Here is a 22,617-nt window from a genome sequence, read left to right as displayed (position 1 = left end):
AGGGGTAGGCCCAGGAAGCTGATCCAGTGAAGGCCACCAAGAAGGAAGACAGCCCCCCGCAAGTTTCACGGCCTTTACTTCAGCTGGTTTGTGCCGTATTTCCCACATTTCGCTCCCATTTTCTGAGAACGAGGGAGAAGCTTCAGAGCATTTCAGTAGTTTGCCCTGTGCCATATGGTATGTTAACAGCAGAGCTGGAACTTGGACTTAGGTCTCTGAGTCCCGAATCTGGTTTTCTACCCATCAAAAAGGCTTCCATTCTGAACAGAGATAGAAATGCGTGTATGTGTGTGTATAGAGCAAATAGTGGGTTTCTCCACAAAGGAAAAAAATAATGCATTGTTGTTTTCTATTGATTATCTCCTCTGCGACTCAGTAACTGTAAGTATCTCATCTGGGCTGGTACTCAGTCCCCATCCTCTGTCAACCCCAATTTGTGGTCGCAGGAAACCAAGTCTCCTGGCTGTCAATTTGGTTCTCTTCCCGTTATCACTGGTTTACAGACAGTGTTCCCTGGAGCCTCAGGGGTTCCTCAGAGGTGGCTCAGGGGCTGCTGAGATTAGGGATGAGGGGCAACTCCAATTCTCTGCCCCTACTTCATGGAGAGAAGCTCCACGTGCATCTCTTTTATTTATTGGGCTTCTGCAAAAGCCTATTTTAAAAAATTGGGCTCCATATGTAAAAAAGTCTAACCAGCCCCATATTGTACTATCCTGCCTCTATGTGGGGCGGAACAAAATTCATACAAGAGTGTTTCATGTTGGCCTCCATCTCCTTTGGATCATCAAAATTTTCTAGGAGTCCAATGAGATGCTTATTTCTTCTGTTGGGAGGCAGAGAAAAGAAAGGCCTATGAATACCTAATTTCAAATTCAAAATGAAGACAGTCTCGTACTGTTCATTCATTTCAATCACTGATTCATTTAGATCGTCCTCAAACATTTGTCGAGAACCTATTATTTGCTAGGCCCCATGTTTTAGTAGAATTAATTGTGTGGAAAATGAATATTTAAAATCAAATCATATTTTAAATGCATTAGAGGAAAAATAATACCACTGTGTAGGGTGGTGAATCCTTTTTAGAATGTGATCTTTTGGTAACCTGCTTATTAATGGAACTATCCTGGAATTTAGAGTTTTGTCCCTTTTTATTCTTAAAGTGGGGTTCACTTAACCTCTCCAAAAAAAAAAAAATCACAATTAGAATAGTAACTCCGGTTAATTAAAAATAAGACATTTTAAAAGAAAAACTTCCAAAGCCACCAAAATGAAAGGACCCTTGACTTTACTATCACTCAGCCCCAGGCCTTCAGGGAAGCCGGGACAGACCATCCAAGTTCGAACCCAGGAACCTGTGCCATCTCTCTTCCTCCCTCATAACGACCCACAGGAGAGGAAGAAGGAGGGTGAGAGGGACAGGAAGGTGACCCGGCACCACAGTCCCCTCTCCACCATCGTCAGTGCTGGTCACTATCTACAAAATGCCTCGTTTAAATTTCGCAGTCGCTAGCATGGGACGTTTTGTTTTCCCAGTTCCCACACGAGGGCCCTGTGGCCGAAAACGATGACGGAACCTGCCCAGGGCCAGCGAGCTAATGGGTGGCAGAGCTGAGATCTAGATCAAAGTCTGTGTGCTTCCCAAACCATGCGCTTGCAACACAATTGGACCAGACAGTGAGGAAACAGACTTCTGAAAGAATCGGGGGCCGCCAAGGCTGAGGGGTGCTCTGCGGCTTGGGACGCGATATCCCAACAGTTTAAACCAAACACGTGTGCACACAAGCTTCACAGACATGCTGGGATGAGGTACATGAGCCTTTCCTGTCCACTCCCTCATCCAGTCCTCGCAGGAGTACCGGGGAGTAATGCAACGTTCTGTAACCATTGGCTTTGAGCGGAAGAAAAGAGATTCAAAGAGAGGAAGAGACCGGCCCAAGGACCCCCAGCTAAAAAGGGGTGATGGCTGGATTTGAACCCAATTCTGCTGGGCTCCGTTCTCCATGAGTTTCCCCCACTTCGCGGTGGCAGAACACAGAATGAGAATGGATGTGAAAAAGCTTAGCCCAATGCTTCAGGACAGTGTGGCAGAGAATTCAGAGCCAGTGGGTCAGAACCCCCGGAGGGACTTGAATGGGGCACACAACATGTCTGGAGGAAAAGATGAGCATATCGCTGACAGTGAACTTTCTTCCAGAATGCCAGCCCTTCCGCACCCTGGGCAGATTCAAGCAAATGACCACCATTACTAAGAGAACAGCCTTCCTGCTATGAAAGGTCTTGAGGGGCGATCAGATCCCACTGTCACCTAAAGACGTTGTCATTCTTGCTCCTCAAAAGGAATTTTGAAATGACAGATTGGCAAAGGGTCCCTCGGTCCTCATACTTGACAATTCTATCCCTCTCTACAGAGCTGGTGTCTTGGCTCCCTGGAGATGAAGTGTTGTGCTCTTCCATTATTCATTCATTCATTCATTCAACACAGGTTACTGAGCACCCAACATGCGTGAGGCCCTGTTCTAGGCAGCGAACAAGAGAGAAGTCCTTGTCCTGTGAGCCTGCGTTCTCACACCAGGTATTTGTTCTCTTGTCTGGCACTCCCCCATTCATAAAGTGTTTCCACGTCCACAACTACATTTGACCTTCACATACAAAGGATGGGTGGAGTAGGTACCATTAGCTACATTTACAGGGAAGAAAATAAGCCCAAGGAAATAGGTGATTTGCCAAGTCACCCATAATCTGCCAGTGGCAAAGCTGAGAGTTATACTCAAGAATTCTGTTTGATTTTTTAAGAAATCCTAGCTAAGCAGAATCTTTGAAATAATTCAGCTAAAATCAGTGGGACACAAAGTACATTATTACTTGTGGATGATGGCCACCTCAAAGCTGAGTGAGAATGAAAAAATCTACAGCTTGTTTGAGAGATAGTTGTATGACCCTCTTCCAGATTACTTATCAACATGTTAAAAAAAGGGACAGGGTCTCAGGCTTCAACTTGTCCCTTCCTCAGTGTGGCAAAGATCTAAGTTCTTTATCCTGGACCCATCTTACTCTGCATGAATTTCATCTTGATGCATACACCCAGATGGAGGCAAAGAATGTCCTTCATAAACAAGAAGCATCCAGAATGTAACTTTATAGTGGGCAACATACCTTCTCTTCCAAAAGGGCACTCAAAAGAGCAACTAATGGCTTTGTTTACAAACTCCACATGATAGCGTACTCTTGTACCATGAGCTCTGAGTCCTGCTCATGTGCACAAAAAATGGAAGAAGAGAGATGCGCAGAGTGTAGGAAATGAAATGCTGTCTAACGGTGCCCTGGGGGACAAGGCCAGGGGCTTCTCTACCATAGAAGCAGCTCCTGTCCTGTCTCAACAAAGGAATACACTCGGGTCTGATAGGTTAAGATTATTCGGGAGATGTGGGCTCGGCCAGCCCAGCCTTGGTCCATGTGATAGCTGGGAATGTGGGGGGCAGGGCCCTTAAGAACAAGATGCCCAGGTGTGGGGTTAGAAGAATCTCACAGAGAAACCTTTCAGATCATGGTCCACATTACTTCTGCACGGCTAAGAGCATTCTTCCAGAAGTGACAGGTCTGTTTATTGCCAAGTATGTGGAAAGAAACAAGGGCACTGAGTTAGAGGGCTCGAGATGCGTATGTTTTATAATGGAGGGATTCAAGGTGACATTATACAGGGTGACTTCTCTTTCTATCTAGGTGTAGTTGTGATGTCTCTGTGTAATGTGCTAGCAATCTGCTCATACATGGCTCCCTCATTAGACTGTAAGGTCCATGCAGGGAGGAGCCATGTCTCTCTTCCCCACCTCTCAATCTCCCGATCCTACAATAGGCCTGGATGCAGAGAAGGGCTAAATAAACATGTGAAGTTAATTAGTAAATGAACGCAGAATCTGAAGCCTGGGGAGCAGCGAGAGTGAGGTGAGCCAGTCTGAATGAGGCCCTGGACCTCAGGCACCAGGAGCTGGGCTCTGTCCTCCGCACCCGGCCCAGCTTTCTGGCCAGCCTCCCTTTCCTGGGGTGCCCTCACCTCGGCAGACTGGCCTGTGGTCGCTCCAGGCCGCAAACATGTCGCTCACTTTCATACAGGTGATCCTCTTCGACCCTTGTAGGTCGTAGCCTTCGTTGCAGGTGAACTGGACACTGGATCCCAACCTGGGAGACAAGGAGTGTGTGTGAGCTCAATCCCTGGGCCCGCCAGGCCCCTCCCCACATCCTTCCTGGTTCCACAAAGAAGCACCACACGGAACTTTATTTCTCCTCTGGCCCTGCATCTCTGCTCCACTGTTTTATCACTTAAAATCTCCATTGGAAGGAACATCTGCTCTTCATCTTCTGTTTCTGGACCATTTAATGGTTTTAGGATTGAGTTAAAAGGTGACTTTGTGAGCAAAACAGCAATCCTCTGAGATAAGCATCAATTAGGGCAGCTAAGAGTGGGTGGATGATACCCATAGACTCTACCGAAAGTGGAGGATTCTGGGAAGATGTCTTGATAGTCAGAAACTTTGCAAAATGCACATCTCAGGGCCCTAGGGTCTCCTAGATTATTGCATGTGAGAGCTGCCTGCTGGCACGTCATTACTGATGATGCCAATCCTTTGTATCCTAGGTATGGGTTTGAAGGTGACATTGGCAGTCTACAGCCCCTCCCTCCCGCTTTAGGCACAGGCCCTGTTCCCAGGATGGAACCAGGAAAGAACGCCAAAGTTCACAGCTCTTCTCTGGGAAGTGTTCCTGTGTCTATACCCTTCTCCCCAGGCTCCCTCCAGGAAGGCCAGCCCTTGTCTGCCCCCAGCCAGGCCATCCCACCCTCCCTGCAATCACACGTTCCCATGCGGGTCTTACCTGAAGTCCGAGCCCAGTCTTTTGCCCCTTTCAGGTATGCCAGGGTCTGGACACATATTATGCCCTTGGGACACACCAACCTGAGTTACTACAAAGCAAAAAACAGCACATACAGAGATGGATCATCACAGGAAGGCACCAGCCTGGGCAGTGTCTCGGGGTGGGAGGTGGGCGCAGAGACACAGCAGGCCCTGCTCCCTTGGGGCTGTGTAAGGCTGCTGGAGACTGTGGGGCTTAGGCGTCCCGAGTGTGTAAGGTGGGGAGCTGCTTTTGACAAATTCCTCTGCGAGAAAAGTCCAAGCGAAATTCATCAAGAGCATGTGGGCTCGGAGGCTGGCACCCCAAACCAGCAACCACCCCGTTCCCTTATCCCGCACCAGCCGCCAGAGTGGACAGACCACAGCCCCCGGTGACCTCCCCACCTCACGCTTCTGATCTGCTCATGGCGACTCTAGATGAGATGAGCCCCCCACCTCAGTCCCAAATGGAGAGATGACTCAAAGAAAGTTAAATAAAAGGTGGATGCGTGATTAGAAACGGTAAAGAATGTAGGAGAAAGCTGCAGTCCGAAGTCCAAAGCAGGGACTTCAGGTCAAACATGGATGCTTCTGCTGAGAAACCTCTTAGTAACCAGAGCCCCCCCTCCTAATGCCACCGAGCAGAGATGGCACCTGTGGTGTTTCTGGCAGGTGGTGTGACGCTCTCACATTTGTGAACACCAAGAGTCCTGTTTAAAAAAACCACGTGTACAGTCGTCTCCGCTAAAGGAGGAGCTTGGTCGGGGGGCGGCGGATACACACACAGTTAGTTTTCTCCAGTCCCCAGGGAGAGGGTGGAAATCCTCTGACCCCTGCCAGTTCATTGCTCTTGAGATGCTCATACTCCTGAGGCCGGAACGCCCTCACACCTCTGGATTCCTGGCTTTGGGAAGGACCAGGAGCTGGGGCCGGGCAGACAGCCTGGTGAGAGGAGTTCCATTCAAGGCCTCACCAATCCCACGATCCCAACAGCAGCCTCTGGACGAGGGATGACGAGGAGTCCAGAGCACATTCCCTGAGTTGGCCCATTTCCCTCCCCCCCACTTGACGTCCTACAATATGAGCAATGTGCTCCATCACTCACTCACCCACTCACTCATTCTTGCACATGGTACACAAGCAGCATTAAGTGAACACCTACTGTATGCAAGACCCTATTTTGAATACCATGGGAGATGCCAATGGCAAATGTCAGATATGACCACTGTCCTCAAAGAGTTCCCAACTGAGTGAAGACACGAACCATAGAAACAAACTGGGGAACCACAAAGGGGAGGTGACGAAAGATGCAGCTACAGAGCAATTCAGAGGGAGGACCTGTCTCATATCGCCGAGAGAAGTATGAACGGCTGCCTGGAGAGGTGCCTTTAACAACAGACCTTCTGAGATAGCAGGATTTACACACATGGCAACAGAGGAATGGCATTTCAGGCACACAGAAGGGCACGAGGAGCGAGGTGGAAACTTGGAATCGGAACCAGGAGTTGTCCAGTGTGCCGGAAGGAGGGAGGGTGATGAGTGACGCGGAAGAGTGGAAGGTGAGGTTTAAGGTGAGGTTAGACTTCTAAGGGGTTCGAGTCTGATCCTGAAGGTGGTGAGGAGTCACTGAAGGTCCTGAGCTGAGAAGGGCAGGGTAAGATCTGGATTGCTCAGGGGAGGGCCGGTTACTGTGACACGAGCTAGGAAGTTTTGTGAACATTCAGGTAAAGGACAACAAGAGCCCGGCAGTGGGGATGGACAGGAGGTAGTGGGGATAGATGTGGCAAAGAAAGAACACCAGGGCTTATGGGAGACCAGGGCCTGGGGAGAGGGAGCAGGGGGCTGCGTGGCCTGTGTGGGTGCCGGGGAGCTGACTGAGGCAGGGCAGTGGGGTGGCCCGTTTTAGGCTCCTTGAGTCTGAAGCTCATTTGTACAGCTAGGAACCTGGTGTAGAGCCTGTTTAGGTCTTCAGGGACCCCAGGGTGTGGCTGGCCAAGGGAACCTGGGGGCCTGGACAGACTACACGCTCAACCCAGACTCCAGGTATCCTCTTGGGTGTTGGCGAGGAGCATAAGGCCTCCTCGGTAGCCTCCTTTTCTCCAACATTCCACACTCCCAGGTTAAAGCCAGTTGCTCCCACTGGACAATTGTTCTCTACTCCAAGCCCCTCCCTTGCTGAACCTCTCCTTCAAAAACTTTCACCTCCTAAACTTAGCAGCATCACCCTTCCTGCCAGTCCGCGACTCTTCAGGCTGGGATAACAAGATGCAAGGGCTGTCTCCAAAAGCAGGGCAAGGCCCTGCCTCCCAGAGCCTCAGCGTTTTGCAAGCAATGGGAAGTAAGGAGATAACTGGGGCTTCCAGCGTTCCCAGGGAGATAGGAGGCAGAGAGGAGGCTCTGTTCTAAGAAGATGAGGATGTCAGTCCAGAGCTGCACTTGCCGGTTCATCTGGTGGTAAGCCAGCCTTACAGTGATTCCCTACTGAGGACTTCTCAGCTAGGCACCCACCTTGGTTAGGCCCTGCCGTCTCAACCCTGCCCACCGACCACACCCATCCCAAAGTCCCTGCTGACCACCATGTGGGAACCACACAGCCACCTTGTAGCACGTTCAGAACGCACAGCAGTTTCTTGCCTCCATCTCCTGCCCTCTCATTCAGTACTGATGCTGCCCAGTAAGAAGCCAGAGCAGGAGGCTGAACGATGAGGATGTGGCTGGACCAGAGAGGCGAGACCATGGCAAAGCCCACCCAACAAAACCACAGCCCCTGACATACGGAGCAAACCCCACTGCCTCCCCTTTAATCAGCCGGCTGGAAATAAGCTCTGGCACCCTCCAGGAAGTCATCAGCTCACCAGTGAGTGGCTCACACCCCACCAGTGCCCTCTCTTCCTGGGAGGACCGAGCAGGCGACGGCGGTCCCATGGGGACCTTCAAGGCTCCCGCAGAAACAAGCACACTTAAATCCCAGTCAGCAGTTTCCTGTCTGAATTATGGAGGCAAGAGGCTTGTCTTCTCTCTTTCCTTAATTCCAGCCTCCCCCGCCTACTCAAAACCAGCCTCTTGTGTTGGTAGCATTAATTTGCTATTGGCTACAGAGGGAAGGAAGAAAAGGGAAGGTGACCTTATCAGGCCCCGCGAGGGCCCCTGTGGTGAGGAAGAAGCTACAACATGCTCAGAGAGGTAATGCCTTCCACCCAAAGTGAAGGGAGGCACAGATACGTGGGTGGTAAGGACCGATGCCTGGGGGTCCATGGTACCCACAGACTGCCTGGTGAAGGCAGTAAGTAGGTCCAGGAGATGTGAGCGAGGTCCACGCTTCCCCTGAAGTTCAGGACACCCATCCACAGGGAATTTGGGCAGAACACAAAGGGCCCGGACACTTGAAGACATTTGGCTCCCTGCCTCCATACCCATCCCTCTCCCAGGAAATCCCAGAATGGAGACCAGTACTTTGCGGTAGAGAGATGTACACAGAATTTTTACAAAGAGTTTCTGCATTATTTTGTTAGAATAGGGTTTCTTCATCTTTCTGAAGGAGTTTTGGGCATCTCTGAGTAGCTAATAAAAACCACGGACCCTCTCCCACCAAAAATGCACCCACAACATCCCACGTCATTTTTGATCGAGTTCATGCACCTCCTGAAATCCTAGGTCGAGAAGGACCATCTTAGATCCAAGAGCACCCTGGGAGGAAGGGAGGGGCAGGTTTGCATCCCCATTCTACAGACATGAAACCTGAGACATTAGTGCCTGGGCAACACAGTTACCTGACGACACATTGGGATTAAAACTTGCTGTCTCAGATCTGAGCCATTTCCTTAAAGTCTGCCTGTGTTTCCAGGGCAAACTCTGAAATAAATTGTGCCTGCTTTGGTTCACCTGGTCTCCCATGGCTAGAGACAGAAAGAGCCCGTGTGGGCCAGGGCCACGGCTCGAGCCTTCTCTGAGGACCCTTGGCCCAACCCTCAGCCCTCCTTGCTCGTTGCTCCTTCCTCTGGTCCCCTAGCCAAGCACAGAAGCAGGACCTCCCGGCTGCTCTCTGCCGTCCAGGCCCCCAGGGGCAGGATGACCAGAGGTGATGGTCCCCAGAGATGGGGAGTGGTGCCCTGTCTGCAATGGGAGGACTTGAAAGATGGGAGAAAATCCCACACCCAGGCTCTGGGGCCTCAGAATCTAACCGCCTGTCCCCCAGCCCTGCCTCCTGCACGCAGCACAGAGCTCCGGAGCCACCAACGGCTGCTCTCCACGTCTCAGCAAGTTCTTCTAGCACGTCGGGAGAAGACAGCCCGTGGAGGTGAGACGAAAGGAGAGGGTCAGGAAGGAGGAGAGAAGCAGAGAGAGAAAGAGGGGAAAGCAGAGAGGGTGAGGAAGGGGGAGGGAGGGGAAAGTGGAGAGAGAGGGAGAGGATGTGAGCAAGAGGAAGAGAAGGTAAACCAGCAGGCCGGACACCTGGGGGCCCAAAGAAGGCTCCCCACCCTCACCACCAGGATGGAAATGGAGGGGTTCTCAGCAGAGTCTCTCTGCTTTCGAGTTCAGCCTTCTGGGGTGGCCCAGAACCTTCCTGTGCTCTAGCCCAAAAGCCCTTAGCACACGCTCTAGTCAGGTGTTTCTGGGGTGACACCCCAGCCCCTTTCCCAGCATTGGATGTCCCCCTTTTAATCTTTTAAACACCAACAGCAGAACACATTCCCATAGACGTTAACCTTCCCTGCACCCAAGCAGAGAGCCCCCAGCACCGCCCCATCGGCTTGAGAGCCAGGACCCCTCCCCTCTCGTCTGCTCTTTGTCCAGCCAGGTCCAGGGACCCTGGTAGAGGTGACTAGGCATTTCCCTCTCTCTCCTTCCCAATCGTGCCTTGGGAGCTGGAATTGGGGCCCTACAGCCTCCAAGATCCCAACTGGAAGTTACTGACTCCTAGACGAGGAGCCAGAAAAAGGACTGTCTTAGCAGGTGGAAGTGATCCAAAAGGAAAAATAAAGAGAGAAATGTAGCAGTAATGACTCCCTGGACTGTAGTTAGAATGGGAAGTGAGGGAGAAAGGAGGGAAATGGGAGGAGGAAGAGGAGGAGGAGGAGTCGAGGACAGGCCCTGGAGCTGCTCACTGGCCACTAGGTCAGAGTGTCCACGCACAGAACCCAGGATGGAGGGAAGCAGGATTGAAGGGAAATCACTCCAGCATCATGTGGCTTCCCCGTGGTTACAGCACCGCAAGGCTGACCTCGAGCAAGATGCCCAGCAGGCAGGTGGGCGGGCAGACACTTACACACAGATGTCTTCTGGCTGTTATCTTTGCTGGGCATCAGCTTCACACCTCGAGACTTCAACTCAATTTGCTTCTTGACTAGAGAGAAGGTAAGAGGGAAAATGGTTTAAGTTGTTGTCTATGACTGGGGAGGGGGTCCCTCTAGAACGATCCCCTCTCTTGGCTTGAGACATTCCATGGTGGGTCAAAGCTAGAAGCCCCTCTGGGAAAGGATATATCAAGGGCAGTGTTCAAGTGCCACAGAGTCTCAGACATGGAGAAAGAGCTGCTCTCAAGGCCAGTCCTCCGCAGGAGATAGACGAGGTGGTCTTTTAGTGAGCACCCACACGTGAAGCCCTGCAGCCCACCTCTGCAGCTCTGGTCCCCTGCAGATCCAGCCCCGCCCAATTTGTGAACCAGCCCCAACCAGGATTGTGGCCCCAAATTTTCACCCTCCCTGCTCCATGCCCTTTGTACTGTGACTTCGTAGCTCTTCCCATTAAAGAAGTCGATTATATTTCCTCATCCTCTGACTTGAATTTGACCGTTGAAATTTTGGAGGCCTTGCCACATCCAAAGGGTTGAAAAGTGCCTGCCAGATTGGGCTTGCCCTCTCGCATCTCCGCCATCCCTGGGAGAAGACGTGGCTGTCCCGGTGGGTGAGGAACACGTGGAGCAGAGCCAATCAGCTGAGCCAAGCCCAGCCCTACACCAGCAGACCTATTGCGGGCAGGGGAAGCTGAGTCCTGGAAGTCGCTCGGGGATGGTGCCTGGCTCAGATGGTGGCCTGATGGATTGAATTGGGTTTTGATCCCATAATGAAGTCCAGTCCACAGCTCATTAGGACTTTGCCAAATAGCACACAAAGGGCACCAGAGCCAAAACTCTACAATTCCAAAGGCCATTCCTCTGAATCCATCATCCTCCTTTGTGTCTGACTACCCTAGCTCCCCAAAGCATTCTGCTGGTCTCCAAGGGCTTCATCCCGTCTCTGGCTACATGGTTTGGTGGATCTGTCCAGTCTCAGGCTCCTGTGCCATCTTCCAGTTGGCCCCTGCTGGGTGACTCAGCCCCACTCAGAACGGTACCCAGCAATGGTAGCAACAACTGTGACTAGGCACTTTCTCTGTGCCAGGCCTTGGGCTAAGGGCCTCACAAGTTCTTCACTTTCATCAGCATCCTTGACTCTTCTCTTTCTCTCACACCCACACACGATCCATCAGCAAATCCTTCCCAACATATCCCAAATACAAGGTCCACGTCTATCACCCTGGTCCAAGTCTCCTACACTTCTCCCCTTCTCCCCCTACTGCCACTCTTCCACCCTTGCCCCCACGTAGTCTGTTCTCAACACAAGAGCCAGGGGGATCCTTTTAAAACGTCAGACCATATTACATCTCTGTTCCAACTCTTCAGGGGCAGCCCATCTCTCCTAGAGTAAAAGTGAAGTCTTTAAATGGCCTGCACAGACCAATCTGCCCTCCCCATGACCTCTCCGGCCCTCTCTGACCTCCATCCCTCTTCCCCAGCCACACAGGCCTCCCTGATGTTCCTCCAACATGCCAGGCATGCTCCTGCTCCAGCCTGCCAGTTACCTAGAAGCCCCTCCCCAGATATCTTCATGACTCACCCCTTTTCTCCTCGAAGCGTTTGTGCAAACACCCTTCCTCACGGAGGCCCTCTCTGATCCCTCCATCTAAAACGCTACCTCCAACCCCAGCTCTCCCTGCTCCCTTCCTGGCCGGATCTCCCGAACCATCTAATACACACTATCCTTTACTTGGTGATTTTTGTCACCTGCATTGCAATGTCAGCTCCATGAAGGCAGGGATCTGGTCTGTTTTCTTCATGCTATATCCCCAGGGCCCAGAAAACACCTGGTACGTAGTGGGCCCTCAATAATCATTTCATTTGGTCCTTTTTACGTTCAATGAGCCTGACCAGTCATTATTCCACCTACTTGATAGATAATAAAATCGGGGTTCGTAGTGGTTTAAGTGATTTGCGGTAGGTCTCACAGCCAGGAAGCAGCTGTGTGCTTGGCTGACCTCAGCATCTTCTCTTGTGATCTGCCCCCAAAGCAACCCCAGAGGCACCTTGAACCATCTCCAGCATCTGCCCCCCTCCCCAGCTCAGGTCCTGAAAACTCAGGTGCTCGCTCTGCACTGGAGGTAACATGCCAGTCCCCAAACTAAAGCCCACGGTGATCAGGCGCGCAAGAGGGCCATCTCCCAGTGTCCCCGCCAACCACCCCTCTGCCTACATCAAAAAGCTCCCCAGGGCTTGTCTCCCGGCAAGCTGCTGTCTAAGCTGAATGCCTGATAAAATTCAGCTACCACCACAGAGTCACGGCTTCCCAACGTACGTTCAAACCCTTCTTAAAAATGTGCATTACTCTCCATGTGTATCCAGCAGGAAAATTTCCAATGAACACTAACGTGGACCCATTATCAAACAGAGGGATTAGCAGGGAAACATGCATTATTCAAGCCTAGATAATACAGAGTGGCAGGGAAAAATGCCTCTGATTCGACCATCCCTAAGAGAACAGGAGCGGTCCCGGCACCGTAAGACCAGTTCAAGCTCTTCTCCCTGAGGCACCAGCACTGGAGTACGGCTGGGGAGAGGGTGACCCAGGGTGGCCCATTCGAACTGAAGTCTGTGGAGATGGCTCAGGTCACCTGGCCAAGAAGGAGGAGGTGAGTCAGAGTGGTCCCAATCCACTGTTTCAGGTTGTCGTGTCCATGGAGGAAGGGGCATGAGGGAAGGGGCCAGTGCGCCACGGGTGCCTTCCCAGGGCAAATGCTGCTTGGCTTTTCCTTGTAGTCGCTGAAGGGGGACCATGAGATGCAGCTGGATGTGAGGGGATGGCTAAGAGGGAGCCCTCTTTCTCTCTCTTCTCAATTGCTTTAAGAAAGAGGCTCCTGCTCCTCTCCCCTCTTGAGGCCCCAGAAAGAATCCTTCCAATTTCTGGGTCCGTCCTCTCTCCTTAGCGCCCCGCTCCCAAGAAGGACCATCAAACTGGACAGATCAGTGCGTCATATTCATTGGGCCACTTTGAGTAGTGGATGATGTCATCATGCCTCCCAAGCAGGAACCGACTTCTGTTCTTTCTCTTTTGCTTCCTGCTACTTATCACGGGATGGAGTTTGTTAAGTGATAAGAAGAGCTGACAAAAAGGAACCTGAAAAGCTACAGGGGGATCCTTCATTTCCATATAAACTTTGTGACTGTTTACTCATCTGGGCTGGTCCGAGAGGTAGTGTCAGCCATGTTGTCTGTGGGCACCACACGTTAGCCTGGGGAACAGGGGTGGGCCACAGCTCTATGAGCAGAGGTTCCTCCTACTGACAATACGCATAAAAAGATGTATGCCCAGCTGACCCAGGCCCAGGATCTCGGAAGGTGGAGCCTACAGTGGGCCCACACCCTCACAGGAGCTGATGAATGGGTCAGGAAAATGTCCTTGGCTGAGGGGTAAGCTCTCAGCAAGACCCACATCAACAGGGAGGTTAGCATCATCAAGGTCCACCTCCATATGCTGAGGCCTCAGTTTTTGAAAAATCCCAGGGAAGTGGTCAGATCATGAATTATACATTGCTAATTTGTCTTTTAAACAGTCTGACCAAATGGGTGGCGTGTGATCATGGAATATGGAACACTACGGGAAATCAGCCACAACACAACATGAGCTCATTGAAGAACTAGTGTGACAGACCAGTGCAGACCAGCGTGTGAACAGTCAGGGAACACGGGCACTTCTCCCTCCAAATCACCACAGTGCCCTACTTTTGGACCCAATCAAAAATGAAGGAGAAAACAACAAGGACCTAGAGAATTTCTAGAAGGTATCTGCTCATGTTGTGTGTACATTCATTCATTTCTGGAGCACCCACTAGCAGAGGGCCAATGATATTACACTGAAGCATTGGTCTCTAAAAAGAGGATTCTGTAACGATTCATGCAATGGAGATAAAATGGAGCCTGAGGCTGGTCCCATGGTTCCAGCTTCACTAGGATGCACACCCCCTGATGCACATATGCATGTGTACATACACATTCCTGTCTACAACAAGTATACCCACAAGTACATGTTTGTGCCCTTGTGTGCACATGGCTACAAATACTCACTCACGAAATATAATTCACACTTACACATGCTTTTGCATGTATGTGAAACAAAGTCAGGACTCCCAAGAGAAGACTGCTGGCTTTAACTGGCTGATGGAAATCTTACTAGGTACATTCATCTCCTCCGAATGATAATGACTACAGGAGACTGCCAGGCTGCTCCATTCATCCTTTATATTCTGGTTAATTACAAGACATTTCCCCGCTGTTGTAAAGGTTAGCGGGACACATGGTACACATTTAGCTGGAAGAATCTGGCAATACAAATGCCTCTCTAGTCTGTAGCTTGAGTTATTGGGCTGAGCTAGCAGGAGACAAGGACCTGTTCGTGGAGGAGAGGAGAGGGAGGCCTAGCCTGTTTTCAAGGCTCTGGGGATCATGAAGTGGATGGAACCTGCAGCTTCTTCTCATCCCAGTGGGTTCAGACTTCCCTCCAGCAGGGTGAACCCCTGCCCTAACCTCGATCACTCCCCTTTCCCACCACTTGGCTGCCCTGCTGGCTGGACCATCTCTTCATCTCCCCCTACACCCACTCCTTCAACAAATCCAGTTCATTCAACCTTCGAGAAATTTTCCAATGTGTATCGTTCTTTCAATGTTCTAAGCCACTCATCCCTTTGGGCTTGGATTTTGTTCACTGATTCACTCTCTCTAGCCCATCTTAAAAAATGCTGCAGAGGGTGATCTTTTAAAAACTGAAAGCTGATCTCCTCTTTGACAACTTGTTGGGTGTGCATCCTACACTCTGCCCCTCCCTTGTCACTGAGGGCCCGCCTGGCTGCCTGGCCACCAGCCCTGCAGAAATGCTTTCATTACTCACAGTCCTTTGCTAGACAAAGCTGCATCTAGCACCCTGGCTCCTCAGCTCACTCAGATTTATGCCAAAGATGTAAAATTCGGTGCAGATGCCTAAGACCTGATGTTTCAAGGTACAGCCCTTCTAGCAGATGCTGAAGCCCTGACTATGGAGAAGAATAGTGATTATGGAGCAGAGCTGGGGAAGCCTCAAAGTACCCAAAGATGAGGTGTCTGTTGCCAGGTCAATTGACTTAAAGGATAAACATGAAACTATCACACCAGACTTGATCGAGACTATGCCAGCACAAAGGAGGAGGCTGGAGCACCACCACTGCTGCTGCGCTGGCATGTTCGATGGCCACGGAGGCTTCGAGAAGATTAGCAAAGGTGTTAATCCAGTGGAAATCAGGAAAGGTGTGACGTTGCATGTTGATACCGTAACCGCTGAACTCAGGAAGCAACCTAAACCTGTGATAACCCCTGAAGAGATTGCTCAATTTGCCACAATTTCTGCAAATTGGAGACAGAGAAATCAGCAACATCCTTTCTGACATCATCATAAAGGTTCCAAGGGTGTCCTCACAACACAGCACAGAAAAACACTGAATGATGAATTAGGAATGGAAGGCACAGGATTCGACTAAGATTACATAGTTCCCTTCTTGAATTATATACCAGAAGTTCAGAAATGGGAATTGCAGAACACTTATAATTTCCAGTGTCCTGTTCATTGTACCAACTCTTGAAATTGTCCATGCTCAGTGACAGGCTTTGGTGACAATTGCTGAAGATGCGCTCAGTACACTCGTTTTGAATAGGATAAAAGTGGGCTTTCAGTTTATAGCAGTCTAAGCCCCAGGCTTTGGTGTCACGGAAAGAACCAACAAAGTTGTTGCTACTGCTGGTGAGGTGTTTGGAACAGAGAGCTGGAATCTAAATCTTTAAGATGTTTCGCTTCATGACTTAGGAAAAGTTGCAGAGGTTGTTGTGACCAGAGATGATGCCACATTCTTGCAAGGAGAAGGTGGCAAGATGCAAATTGAGAAACATATTCAAAAGATCATTGAGCAGTTAGAATGTTACCACTAGTGACTGTGAAAAAGAAAAACTGAATGAACATCTGGTGAAATTTCAGATGGAGTAGCCGTGCTGAAGATTGCTGGGGCAAGTGATGTGGAAGAGAATGAAAAGAAATAGTCACAGACGCACCGAATGCTACAAGAGCTGCTCCTGAAAAAGACACCATCCGGGTGCTTTGCTCTGGTGCATTTTAGGTTTGGAATCACTGCTCCAGCTAACAAAGAGCCAAAAATTGGTATAAAAATAATTAAAAGAACACTCAAAATTCTGGCAATGACCATTGCTAAGAATGCAGGTGTTGAAGGATGACTGACAATTGAGAAATGTATGCAAATTTCCTTAGAAGCTGGTTATGCAACATGCTGGGTGATTTTTTGAATATGGCGGAAGAGGGAGTCATCGACCAACTTAGGTTTAACAAGTGCACTGTTGGATACTTCTGGTGTGGCTTCTCGGTTAACCACAGCAAAATTCATAGCTACTGGAATTCCTAAGGAGAGAAGAGCCCCGGCATGGTAGATGGGAGGCAGCATGCTCTAGTTCCTAGAATAGTGCTTTGCTATTATGAATGGACCATGTGGTGTTCTTCATGTACAACTTCCGAGAAATCAGCTAGAGAAAACAACTGGAAGAAAGATGTCTAAGGGAGTCACTAAGGGCCATCAGTTATGGTTTCAGTTGCCTTTGTAATGCCGGTCTCTCCCTGGAACATTCTTTTTCCTCTTCTCTGCTTGGCTACCTCTTGTTGGTCAAGGTCTCACTCACGGTTACCTCCTGTCTGTGGCTGTCTCTACATCTCTGGGAGAAGTCATCGTCATCTCAAGGCTTCATTCGGACTCTGCTGAAACCCTTATGACACTGCAACATCATGTCTGTCCTTCTAGCTCTTTGCCCCATGAGCTCCTACGTCTTCATCCTGTGACTGACACAGATCCAGGCACATAGAAGGTTCTGCACGACAGTTTGATGACCAAGGGGATGAATGACCAACTGTTAGAAGGCTATGTGCATTGAATTCGTTTCCTGACAAAAGGAATGGATTACACTTGAAAGCTGGTGAGGTGAGGGGGGCCGTATTTTGTGTCCATGCTCACTTTTCAGTTCAGACTCACTCTTGATTGAACTCAGAAGCTTGGCTTTGTGGGCACCTGGCTCTGGGCTCCTGAGCCCGGTAGCAACAACCCTACAATTTGTGCTGAGGCCCGGAACCTGGAAACGATAGGACACTGGAGTCAGCGCTTGGGCCACAGGATGCCTGAGGCTCTTGCCCTCTGGTGTGAGACCTGCGGCTCAGTCGCAAGCAACAACACGACATGTTCCCATGGAAAACAGAAGCTTCAGCTTGTTACTATAAAAAGCCTCGAGCATCTTGGTAAATGCAAATTGTTTTCAAATGGAAAAGTTTATTCTGCAGACAGTTGAGAGTCAGCACAGGACTTCTGGAAAGCACTGTGGAATATCTTCCATTTCCCAGTCACCAGGGTTGACTTGACAAGAGAGGCAGCTGGACGGACAGCAGGGCCAGGCTAGGACTGGGCTGAAGGGAGGGACGGCACTAGATGATGATCATGAGGTCAGAGTGGCAGGCAAAGGGAACACGCCTGAGGAGGAGCCGGAGCCACCAGCTTGCTCTGACTGTACCTGAGTTTCCCCATCTAACCAGGAGTCAAGGTGGTTGGTGGCTTCAAGGTTCCATTTGCTGAGCCCCTGTCATGTGCCAGATATTTTACTGGAATTTTCTTTCATTTCCAGTAGCCCTGTGGGGTTAACATTTTTCCCTCCCTGCAGACAAGGAGGGCAGTAGTGAGGAGCGCTGTCCTCTCTGCCAGGGAAGCTCCTCGCCGGTTGTCATCATGGGCCCCTGGGGACATTTAAGAAAGGCTCTTCTCGTTCGTTTCTTGCAGGCTTGAAAAAAACCAAACAAGCAATGAACACTCCGAGAAGGACTGGCAGTCTTCCTCTCCCGGGGGCAGAGGGATGGATGGCACAACCTCAGTGGTCTTCCAGAACTGGGAGGAACCTTAAGGAACCTCAAGTCCTGTGGTTGCCAAGCCCTTGAGGTACAGGAACCTATCATTTTCACACTCCTAGGTAAATGCCTGCTACACAAAACAGATCAAAGAGAAACTGCTCTGGTTGAAGTCGGGGTGGAGGCCTGAGTCCCACCCACCCAGCCCTTATCAGAGCAGCTGCTGGGAGAACCCATTGGCCTCCAAGGAACCCACTTTGAAAACCACTCGTTTGGCCCCCTCCTTTCATGCATCCTGTCCTAAGAGGGGATGGGTGGCCTTAGCCTCTACTTTGCCTTGAACCTTTCATATCTCTCTCTCGAGCCAAGACACTTCTTCCCTAAGCAACAGACCGACGGAATAGCCAGCTGCCTACAAGACAGTTCCCCGACCCCTGATAGCGCAATGCCACCCCAGAGTCAATGTGTCCCAAGCAAGATCCATCCCCATCTGCCTCTGCTCAAGACCATCTTGAATAATAATATCATCGTTTTTACCCGCTTACTCCAGCTAGAAATCTAAGATGCAGCCCTGCCTCCTTCATTTGCTTCCTCCCATCCCGTCTCACTCCCAGATCTAACTAGTCATGTGTCCAGCGTGGTTTACCAGGCAAAGGTCTCTTCTGCTCCGTCTCTCTTCCACCGCCACTGCTTCTGCCTAAACTCTGGAGCTCGTCATCTCCTAACTCTCAAAGACTCTTATCTGTCCCCCCATTTTCATTCTAGAGCAAAGACATTTCTAAAACACAAATGGGATCACATCTCCCCTCTTGTTAAAAACTTCAGATCACTTTTCATCACCCGTGGGATCAGACCCACCTTCAATGCAGCTTTTCCTAACGTGACCCCTACCTCACGCCCCGGCCTCAGGACCCGCAGCCCCTCCTTGCTCACCCTTGCATCAGCTTGCAGACTTGGCTTTAGGTTGGCAAGCGTTTCTGTAAAAGGCCTGGGAGGAAATAGATTAGGCTGTTGGTTATCTGTCTCGTTGTAAACTGCTCAGTTCAGCCCTGGTAGCGCTAAAGCAGCCACAGACAATTTGTAAACGAGTGAGCGTAGCTGCGTTCCAACAAACCTTTATTTATGGACACTGACATTTGAATTTCATACAATTTTCATGCGTAATGAAATATTCTTCTTTGGATTTTTTTCTTCAACTGTATAAAAATGTTGAGCCTGTTCTGAGCCCAAGGACCACACCAAAACAGACCGAGCACTGGCAGCTGCAGTCCGCCGCCCGAGCCCTGGACACAGAAGGAACTGGGGCTCCTAAGACTTAGTAGTCCTGTCTTCTTCCTTTCCTCTACCCAGCACGCTTCTTCCTATTGTCTGGCTGGCATTTTGAGACCCATGTTGAAGTCACTGCCACTTTTTTTTTTTTTTAGCTTTCCTTAAGTGCCTCCAGCAAAACTAATTGCTCCTTTATCTCTAGTCCTAGAAGCCTTCGCCAGCCCTCACTTATAACTCTCATGCCATCTAGAAGTTACAGATTTATGTCCGTTCCTCTCTTCAACCTGTTCTCCTTGAGAGCAGAGGTGGGCCGAGTCGTGTTCATCTTTCTATGCCATCACAGCGTCAAACAGAACATGTTTTTTAGATTAAATACAGTTGCCCCACCTTCCAGCAGCCAGCTGAGAACTCAGATCGCCTGATCCCGTGTGGCACTAGCGAGAATGGTGTCTGGGACGAACCCCCCCCCCTAAATTCTGATGGGACCGAGATGAGAAAGGAGCGTGCTGTGCTGAAGCTTATTTATTTAGTTATTTTTGTTTCCCTGGGACAAAACATCCATCGAGACAATTAGGAGCAGGTATTATTAGCTCTAAAGGGCCGTAAGTCACTTGAGACCGTAGTGCTGTAAAGCTGAGCGTGGGGGAAGCGATCCTGTGCTGATGCTACCCCAAAGCCACACTTCAAACTTCTGTGCCTCACTCTGTGCCCCCAGAGGCTGACCTCTGCCCACGGCCGGAGAAAAGGCAGCTTGTCGGCAAAGCCAGTCGGCCTCCCAGGGCGCAGAGCAGGGACCCTATTCCCTTGTTCCCAGTGTCCTGTTAGGGTGGCCCATGGGAGGCACAGCACATATGAGGGAGGGAGACTGCAGAGATCTGGTTCCTGACGCCTGAGCCCTCCTCCTGCACTGGCTACTGAGTCCTGGGCCCCTCCTCCTACACTGGTTCCTGACTCCCGGGCCCTCCTCCTGCAAGGGGGGTTGGCAGTGCTCTGGCTCCTCAGTTCTGAGGAGCAGTCCCTCTTCAATGGCTCCAGCTCCTGCTCCTCCCTCCCTTGGCTCCTCCCCCAGTGGTAAAGGCCTCCCTGCTGGTTAGCCCTGGGGGTCTCATCACCCCTACGGGCTCTTTAATCCCACCCTCCATGGGTCCCTTCACTCACATCTCCTCAGCTAAAGCCAGCAGTGTGGCTTCTGTCTTCTGCTGGCTGCCTGGCTGAATCCTCTCTCTCCCGCTCTTTGGATTGAATTTGCACACAGCAAAACTCAGACTGGTCTTTGGTGATTCCAAAATTTTCAGTCCTTTAGAGCAATGGTTCTCAGTTGGGGGTGATTTTTCACACAGGGCATATTTGGTAATATCTGGAGACTTTTGGATGTCCTGACTACGTGTGTGGAAGGTGCTACTGGCATCTAGAGGGGAGAGGACATGGACGCTGCCAAAGATCCTGCCATGCACAGGACAGGCCCCCGCAGCAGGGAATTATCCAGGCCACAATGCCAACAGTGCTGAGGTTGAGAAATCCTGCTTTACAGAGTTACCAACTGAGTTTCTAACTGATATTGTAGACCCTGGCACCATGTGCCCTCAGTCTGGAAAACACTAGAAAACGAAGGTCCCGAGGGGGAGTCACTTATGACCACAGTCAGCACGTACCACTGTCTATAAATGTGCGGGTCCAGATTGACACCTGGCTCCGACACACTGTGGATGACACATGAGCCGGCTACGTACGCTCTTTGCACTGTCGTTCCTCATGTAAAATGGGGCTAATAGCAGCACCCACTTCACACAGCTGCTGTCAGGACAGAAAGAAGGAGTAGATGCCAAGTGTTTGAAACCCAGACAGCCTCCCTTGAACACCGGCACACACAAACGTGCACACCGCGTTCTGGGGCTGTGTGGAGGGAGACCGAGAGACAGTAAGATAGGGCCTGCTTCGAGAAATTCATAACTAAAACAGCTTTTCCGATTGTGGGCTGTTCCCTGCTACAGCCTTGTGAAATTAATTTAGGGGTTGCATCTAACATCAAAAGTAGGAAAAGAAATTTTCAGGGTGCATCGCACATAGTAAGAGTAAATAGCACTTGGTGACATTTTGCTTTTAGTCCTACAGATATATGTGTGTACTGGGCTGGGATGGAAAATGTATTTTTTGACGGTGGGGTGAGATTAACAAAACAAAGTTTAAAAGTTCCCAGTCAAATAGGGAAGGCGAGCCACGTCAAGCCCCTGTGAGAAGCCTCTGGGATTCTGCAGGAAACGCACACAGGCCCGTGAATGAATTCAAGCTTCACCTCTCTCAGGCTGTGTGATCTGTGTGTGCTGGGCTGGTTACACCACCTCTCGGAGCCTCAGCTTCCTCAGTTGAAAAACGGAAATTAAAAACGCATTTGCCGCTGCGCTGTGGGGTAATGCGCGCACAGAGCCTAGTACGGGCCTGGCACACAGTAGGGGTGCAGTCCCTGTGTGCTCTCGACCTTCTAGAAGCTGCCTGGTCTGGGTTCTCGTTGCCCACTCTCTGGCCTCAAACCTTAACCTGTGACCCTGACAAACAGGCCCTCGGTAACTTCAACTATTCGAAACACCCGGCACCTGTTTAATCAGATGAAATGATTGCCTTCATCTCAGCTTTTCTGTCTCAGAAAACCCAACAGAAAGATCCAGACAGACCCTTCGCTCCCACAGAGGCCCAACCTCTGCGGAGGAAAATCTCCCCAGGAAGGCTCTCGGAGCGAGGCTCTGGGAAGCCAGTCAGACCAGGTTGGTTTCCTGTTTATTTCTTAAATATTTCAAATGTGTCTTGCTACAGGGCTAACGAAATGAGGCCGTCCATAAAAGATTCAGATTTTAAAGGTCAAGTTTCTGCTTCCAGTGTTGCTTTTATCCCACTTTCCAGCCCGAAAGCCCCACCCCAGGGGCCTTGCGGTGGTGGTGGTGGAGGGCTCCACTCTGCCCGCGCCACCTCTGGGGCATGCAGTGTGCCGGGCTGTCATGGCCTGAGCCTCGGTGCCTCCGAGGTCTCCTCCTCTGGGAAGCCGCGCTCCCTCCTCAGCACACCCCGGCAGGGAGGCAGGAATTATGGTCGACCTTCCACTCCTCTATCGGGCCCCCATTGTGCTCCTTCCTAGGCATGAGATACACCTCACTGGCTCACTTACAACATAAGCCCACTCCCCTTTTCATTCCCCGGGGGTCTTCACACAGGGCCTTATCCTTAACAGGCGTGCCATACAAGTTCAC

At 50.6% G+C, this 22,617-nt stretch overlaps 1 protein-coding gene and 1 pseudogene across 4 annotated transcripts in view; one reads left to right on the top strand and one right to left on the bottom strand.

Annotated features, from left to right (window-relative positions):
• The window catches only part of CSMD2 (CUB and Sushi multiple domains 2), a 592,855-nt gene that overhangs the window by 292,166 nt on the left and 278,072 nt on the right, over positions 1-22,617 (bottom strand). For 3 of the 4 annotated variants that reach the window (XM_023633833.2, XM_023633839.2, XM_023633867.2), the window contains exons 7-9: positions 10,153-10,230; positions 4,870-4,957; positions 4,052-4,176 (exon numbers count right to left, since the gene is read on the bottom strand). In XM_023633833.2, the coding sequence (XP_023489601.1) occupies positions 4,052-4,176; positions 4,870-4,957; positions 10,153-10,230 (291 nt within the window). The remainder of the gene's footprint in view (positions 1-4,051; positions 4,177-4,869; positions 4,958-10,152; positions 10,231-22,617) is intronic. The other variant, XM_023633859.2, reaches the window with a different exon arrangement.
• Positions 13,499-16,659, top strand: LOC138920119 (60 kDa heat shock protein, mitochondrial pseudogene; annotated as a pseudogene).

The sequence above is a fragment of the Equus caballus genome, chromosome 2 (genome assembly GCF_041296265.1).
Source record: "Equus caballus isolate H_3958 breed thoroughbred chromosome 2, TB-T2T, whole genome shotgun sequence".
Taxonomy (NCBI): Eukaryota; Metazoa; Chordata; class Mammalia; order Perissodactyla; family Equidae; genus Equus; species Equus caballus.
The sequence above is the reverse complement of the archived record's forward strand: the minus strand, read 5'-3'. Positions and strand labels throughout refer to the sequence as shown.